Source organism: Hyalella azteca, unplaced genomic scaffold, assembly GCF_000764305.2.
Source record: "Hyalella azteca isolate HAZT.00-mixed unplaced genomic scaffold, Hazt_2.0.2 contig11072, whole genome shotgun sequence".
NCBI classification, from domain to species: domain Eukaryota; kingdom Metazoa; phylum Arthropoda; class Malacostraca; order Amphipoda; family Hyalellidae; genus Hyalella; species Hyalella azteca.
In genome coordinates this window covers 34,362-41,082 of record NW_025941084.1, presented here as the reverse complement: position 1 = coordinate 41,082, position 6,721 = coordinate 34,362, and the positions used below count along the sequence as shown (strand labels likewise).

General features: G+C 36.8%; 1 protein-coding gene across 1 annotated transcript; it reads right to left on the bottom strand.

Annotated features, from left to right (window-relative positions):
• Nucleotides 1–5,612: 5,612 nt before the first annotated feature.
• LOC108665884 (C-type lectin domain family 4 member E-like) lies at nt 5,613–6,398 on the bottom strand. Its single transcript, XM_018152691.1, has 2 exons — nt 6,242–6,398; nt 5,613–5,818 (listed from the first exon to the last, which is right to left on the bottom strand). Exons 1-2 carry the CDS (start codon nt 6,396–6,398, stop codon nt 5,613–5,615), a joined length of 363 nt encoding a protein of 120 aa, XP_018008180.1.
• Nucleotides 6,399–6,721: the final 323 nt, after the last annotated feature.

Here is a 6,721-nt window from a genome sequence, read left to right as displayed (position 1 = left end):
GGGTTTGTTTTCTATTATCTGATGTATTTGAAAAATTGCGTTAATTTTCACAATTCTCTGCATGGAGGGCATGTTCAATTTTGGCATCTTTTTTCCTGCCTGAATACTATAGCGGCTCTCCTGAAAGAATACCGAAACAAAAATTGTATTACATACGGTTAAAAATACCTCTTTTCTTCATGAAGGTGATGTAGGCTGGGTCTGTGATGAGTAAGGTGGTGAGCACCGAGGCGCTGCTGCTGAAGTAACACTTGGACACGGAGGCCGCCTGAGTGATGGACACCGCCAGGCACCGCGTGTCCACGAAGCACCGATTCCGGCACACGCCTGAGGTAACAGGCATAAACAGCTGGATCATTGTGTTTTTTCGTACAAAGAAACGAAAAACCACATTTGAACGATATTTTAGAGATGCTTGAAGTTAAACACTTATATACCGGCCAAACTTTTTTACCGCCAAACACATTTTTTATAGATAACATTGCAATCTCTTTTGCAGGCGTTACTTGAGGTTGTGGAGACAAATTTATTAAAATAATATTTTCATGGCGTGCAAAAATACTCTTTGGAATTAGGTTTATTTGCTAGCTCAACGATCAGATCGTAACGTATATATTCTGTCTATGTTTGTAAAGAAAGTAAAATAAATTCATCAAGTTATTCCAAGAGTTATTGCTGGGGACGCATTCCAACAAAAATAAAACAAACCAATCTTCATCCCTGCAATGTTATGGCACCAGTTTATTTCAAATAATTAATTTTAAAACTTATTCATGTCATCGAAGAAGGTTCATGAACTGGAATTTTGCTCGTAGGAAAATTCTCCTCAACATGATTACGTGCTATTACCATGTTGATAATACGTATCCAAAAATCACCTCGCGTCGGCGTCTTGCGACATTTCGCAGTAATCCACCGGGTATCAATACAACTAAAAAAATATAACTCAGTACTCACTGCAGTGAGTGACAGAGAGCGCATTTTCTCGTCGATGAAAACTTGAGGTCACGGACGGACGGACGGACAGACGGACGGACAGACAGACAGACGGACATGGCGAGAACAATAGTGCATTTCTTCCATAAATGAGAAAATGCGCTAAAAATATACAACTAGAAGCTAACAAGTTGTTAGAGATTTAAAATTTTCCCGCCTAATGAAAATAAAGTTGCTCCAAAATATATGTTAGGGAGGGGCGATTTACTTATCATTAGACTTTAGTGCCCTACATCACTATTTTTCGATTCACAGACAGCTAAATTTCGTAGCTCCATGCAGTAATGAATGAATTATTACTATAAGGAATATTTACTTTATGAGTTACGGATGTAACAACCATTATCATTTTTTGCAAATTTAAAAAGACAGTTTTTTGGTTACTCACAAGCGCTCGGTGCCTCCAAGGTAAACGTGGTGCAATCATTCGCAATCTTTGCGTCGGTGAAGAGCGTCATTGGGCTCCCCTGAACTGCGCTAAAACTGCTCGCCAAACTGGCAAAGTAGAGCACGGCCGAGAAGAACATACCGCGTGTTCTGAACGTCGAATTTATTAAATGTATTATGCGACTGGTACGTGTTTGCATGAGAAAACAAGCTATAGAATCAATTTCAATCCAACTAGTTAAATAATTTCGAAGGTGGCTGTCGACTAACCTGGTTAGTCGAGTACGTGGTTTGGTATATTATTTGGAAAAGTCGCGGATTCAATATCTTTCAGTACAACTTGCAAACAAATTAAATAGTTTTTATGCAAAAAAACTCTCCAGTAATTCCAATTGGTAACAACTGCTTTCTTTTCCATAAGTTAACTATCCGATTGCACTTATAGAATGAGTGCCGGTACTTAAGATTTGTTTCGATCGTTATTTTGTGAAGTTTCACTCGCCGGCTTCGTCAAGTCTTCACTTCTGACTCTTGACACCAACTGCATGCTCTTCACGATCATCACTTTCGACTCCTGACCCAAGTGACTCGTCTCGACCATTGGCCTGGAGTTTAAATTCTGCTCGTGTATGTATGTAATCGATAGGGCAGATGTAGTCTCAAATTTATTATACCAATCAGCTGCAATCGGGCGCTTAAATATGCACGGGATTGTAAAAAATTACACATCGTTCTGAAGGCTCCAACAGAAGAGTTTAGCAATAAAACGATAGTTCACTCTACAATCATGGGGATGGAGGATTTCTTTTGTAACGAGCATTTTCAGAGGCAATTATTCGTAATGAAAGAATGAAATCATAGATTTTAAGTTTGCCGATCATCGGCATTTAAGTTAAATTTACTGACGATTTTCGTACAAGGGAAGCAATTTTATATTCATTTCTTTTCCAACGAGCTCTTTAATGGATCAATACATTATTAAAAAGAGAACTAATTTTTGCTTAAATTTTTGTTCTTGTGGGGAGTTATTATCTACATAAGAATAACTATGTGTAGCTTTGCCAAGTATGTAAATCAGAGCGTTTGTAAAAGTGCGATGATTATTCTAAGCGCAAATGGAGGTTAACATCTGAATAATTACACTCGCTCGATACGCCAATAAGATACGGGATTTGTAATTAGCTACCGGCACGAAAAATTTTACGCGAATTGTTTAACGAAAACTTTATCATCATTTCTCGACGGTAATTTTTTTCGAATATCGTTACAATGACAAGCCGCTCGTTATAGTCATATGGTCATTTTCGTAATGTTCTACAGGGGCGAGTAATGCACATTTCAACTTGCCCTGCGCTCCTCTTTTATATATAAAAAGGTTAAGTAACAAGCTAAATTTGTAATTCGGAATAAGCCAAAAGAATAACTTTCTGGATCGACATTCTTCCGGACAATGTCGCTCTAAGACAATATTATGAAGACTTATTTTACTGCATTTACGTTCTCAAAAATGGTCGCTTTCGACTGGTCCATGTTCGCTGGCGTATAAGTAGTTTACAGCGCTCACAATATTGAGCGGTGCAATTTTTTCAACGGAAGCTAAAAGGTGGATCTGATAACAATAATTGCCACGCCACTACATTTAATGTGCTTACTAATGAAAAACGAACAATATTCAATTCTTTCATGAAAAACTATTTCGGAGTATGCAAATTTTCACTGCTTTCTGATATAAAAATTGATAGATGCTGAAGATGTTCGTGCTGCACTAAAGCATTCATCTTTACTATGTTCCAATCATCAATATTTAAAGTGAACCCGAAACTGGCTATGACAAAAATTAAAGCATTCTACATGTTATTTTCGTCCGGTAATCGTTTATTCGTGAAGTGAAAGAATTTTTTATTATGCAATCATACAACTCGAGTTGGCTATTTGTGGTTCCCTGCATATCGGAGTGATGTGAAACAAGGGTAGAAACAATGATGCTACTTTAAGCTGACTTGTTAAGCTTTAAGCTGACTTGACTTTAAGCTGACTTTTACTAAAGAAATTCAAGTATCATTCGAATCAACACTGTGAGACTACATAGAGGGGAGTTGAAAATACATTAATCTTCAGTTACTTTGTGACTCTTTTATTAGATTTACACACGGTGATATTTATTAGAAAACAAAACAGTCGCAGTAAAGTTCGTACCAGTTTAGCCTGAGCATTGCGAGGACATTGATAAAATATCGGTTTAGATCATTTCTTCATGAAGCCTATCATGATAAAAAAAAATTTTTGCCGAAATTCAAATAGCATTTATAGTGACAGATCCATGAGACATCACTGTAATTGAATACCGATCCAAAACCAGAAGCTTGATTGTTTACTATCAGCGTGTAATTCTTAATGAAAAAGTAACATAAACTCATGAATAACTTCTCGTTTGCCGATGGCGCAAGAATTAAGGAGATGAACACCAAATTGATTTTGCATCGCCTATTGGCTTGAAATTTAGTACATGAAATTTTCTTGAGGTATTTAGGATACTACGTGGGTGCGTAGTAGGTTACTTCATATACATTCACTAATAAGTTCAAATTGGGTTATTTAATTATTTTAATATACCATTATAATTAAATTTAGATTACCTATTCTGATCAATTTTGCTGCTCGGCCACTGACAGTATCTCCTTATTTCAAGCGAAATTTAAAAGGTGAAATTTGGTTGTAATTGCAGCCACTAATTAAGGCGACTATCGAGTCATAATTAAATTAATTCAAGACAAACATTGTGTAAATGTGTAACACTTCAATCAAATTTCAATATTCTTCTGAATTGCTCCATGCTGTGTTCTAGCAGAATGTCAACCACATCTACATGGCAATGTGAACATCATGAGCTATGTGAAACAGTCCTGCAAACAGTGCACTAATGGTAATAAGTGGAGTTTTTACTGTAGCACTGCAGAAAATTTATGAAGTTGAACAAAGTACTGCGGGTCATTTGTTAAGTTGAACAATGCACTGCAGATTATTCGGGAAACTAAACAATGTTCTGCAGGTCATTGGTGAAGATAAACATGCAGTGCAGGTTAAGTATTTGTGAAGTTAATCATTGCACTGCAGGTTATTCGGGAAATTAAGCAATGCTCTGCAGGTTATTGGTGAAGATAAACATGCAGTGCAGGTATGAACTGCATGTGTTTGTGCAGTTTAAACAAATAACAACAGGTAACATGTGCAATTTAAACTGTGCAGTGCAGCAAACTTGTGCAGTTTAAGGAATGAACTACTGGTAATTAGGGCAGTTATAATAAAACATTCCAGTATATTTCAGCATTTTGAAAATGCACTACTGTTTATTTGTGCAGTTCGAACAGAGAAAAAATATTTTTATATTAAACAATGAACTACTTGTAAATTTTCGCTTTTCAAACATTGGTACAGAATAGTCGAATTTCAACAGTGCACTGTCGGAATTTTTGCAGTTCTAACATTTGTACAGATTATTATATTTTTAAGAATTCATTCAATGTAATTTGTTCAGTTTGTACAATGGTACAGAATATCTGACTTCCAATAATACACAACTGGTAATTTGTGCAGTGTAAACACTGGAACAGGATTTTCGACTTTGTACAATTTTCTGCTGCTAATAAAGATGAGTGGTAAAACTAAAGCCGAATTGTTGACTTTGAAATTTCGAATTGTTCACTTTGAAAACTAAAACCAAATTGTTTTATTCTGTGCATTTCAAGCTGTTCGCACACTAATGGCAATCGAACATAAAAAGAGGAATTCCAGTTATTTTCTTTTTAAATATTAAAATAAAATTTTTGACCGTAGTCAATACATTTTTTATTCGCACAGTTCAAACATTTAAATCGAATTTCTGACGTTGTTCAAATTTGTTCTTTGAACTCGTTCAAAATCCGAGGCATTGGGATTGTAGGTGAAATGTCTTTTTACTGTAAGTTTTACTATTTCATCGTCAAAGAAATTATGAAGTTAGTTAGATGCTCATTTGACCTCGAATTTTTTTAATATTGTAAAAAAACAATTGCAGGTAAGTATAGTTAATCTATAAAGTTTACAAGGAATTTCTGTTGCGTTCGAAATGTGACTGTTGTTGCGTTCGAAATTCATAGAGCGGGATAATTTTACCTGTTGTTATATATGTGTGAGCGGAATGTCGAGCAATTGGTTCCACCAGTACAATAAGTACAGAGGAGATCTCAAGCTCACACCTTGTACTGGCAAATGAAACGGTAAGTGATCGTGCACCATATGTCCCGTGGCGCGTAGTTAGGGGGAGCATCGAGTCTGGCGCAGGGTTCATTGTTACTGTTTCCCAAATTTGCTCCAGTAGTTGTCGTTCCGTCACTCCAGAACCACTTCCCCGCAATCAGAGACAAATCGACCCACCAGTCGGTTATTCCAGACTTGTCTGTAAATTAAGAAACAAGCACCCAATAACTCATATTCATATACTTAACGGAAGTGTGCATTCATTAAGCATTCAATTTTTTTTAATTCGGGATAGAGAACCGGATTTGATTTCCTTTAATTCCATTCAAATCAATAACTTACGCCTCTGACGAAAACATTCATCGGGCTATATATAGCAAGCGCATTGACGAATGTAAGGGTCATGTGAAAAAAATTCAAAGCTCCAATCGAGCTTCAAATATTCTACCGCCGGTCTACACATGTATGATTACAAGTGCACATTTTTAAGTATCTGAGACAAAATGCCTAAAACCGAACAAGCTGAACCGATTGAGCGGAGTAAACGAATCAATGCACATCCTCGACTTCACGTTAACTTTGAACCTAAAAAGAATAATAGAACCGCCTGTTTTTGACTCACTGCTGTTGAGGTAAGCTACGAGATCAGCCATTTGGGCAGCAGAGGATGGATAGGCGAGCACGCTGCCCGATGGGCACGAGCTTTTGGCCGTAGCAAAGTTGACTGCGTTGGTTGAGAAAATGTAGCAGAATCCGCCCACAGCTTCAAAGCCTGGCATACACGCATCTGATGGGAGATAAAGGAATTGTTAGCTAAAAAATTATTCACATTCCCACCAAAAAATATCCAATGATGCCATTACTCGGGCTCAATTTATCTTCGGAGTGGAATTTGATGCAGTAAAGCATTCAAATGCCTCAATTATTGACTATTGAGGTGCTCTTCGTTTATAGGTAAAATATATGGTGACTGTGGTTTGACAACACAATTCCACACGCCTAAAGTGTGTGGAGCGTCGCAATATAATGATAGATAGGATTACTTGGGGTTTGTTTTCTATTTTCTGACGTATTAAAAGAAAGTTAAACACAATTCTCTGTA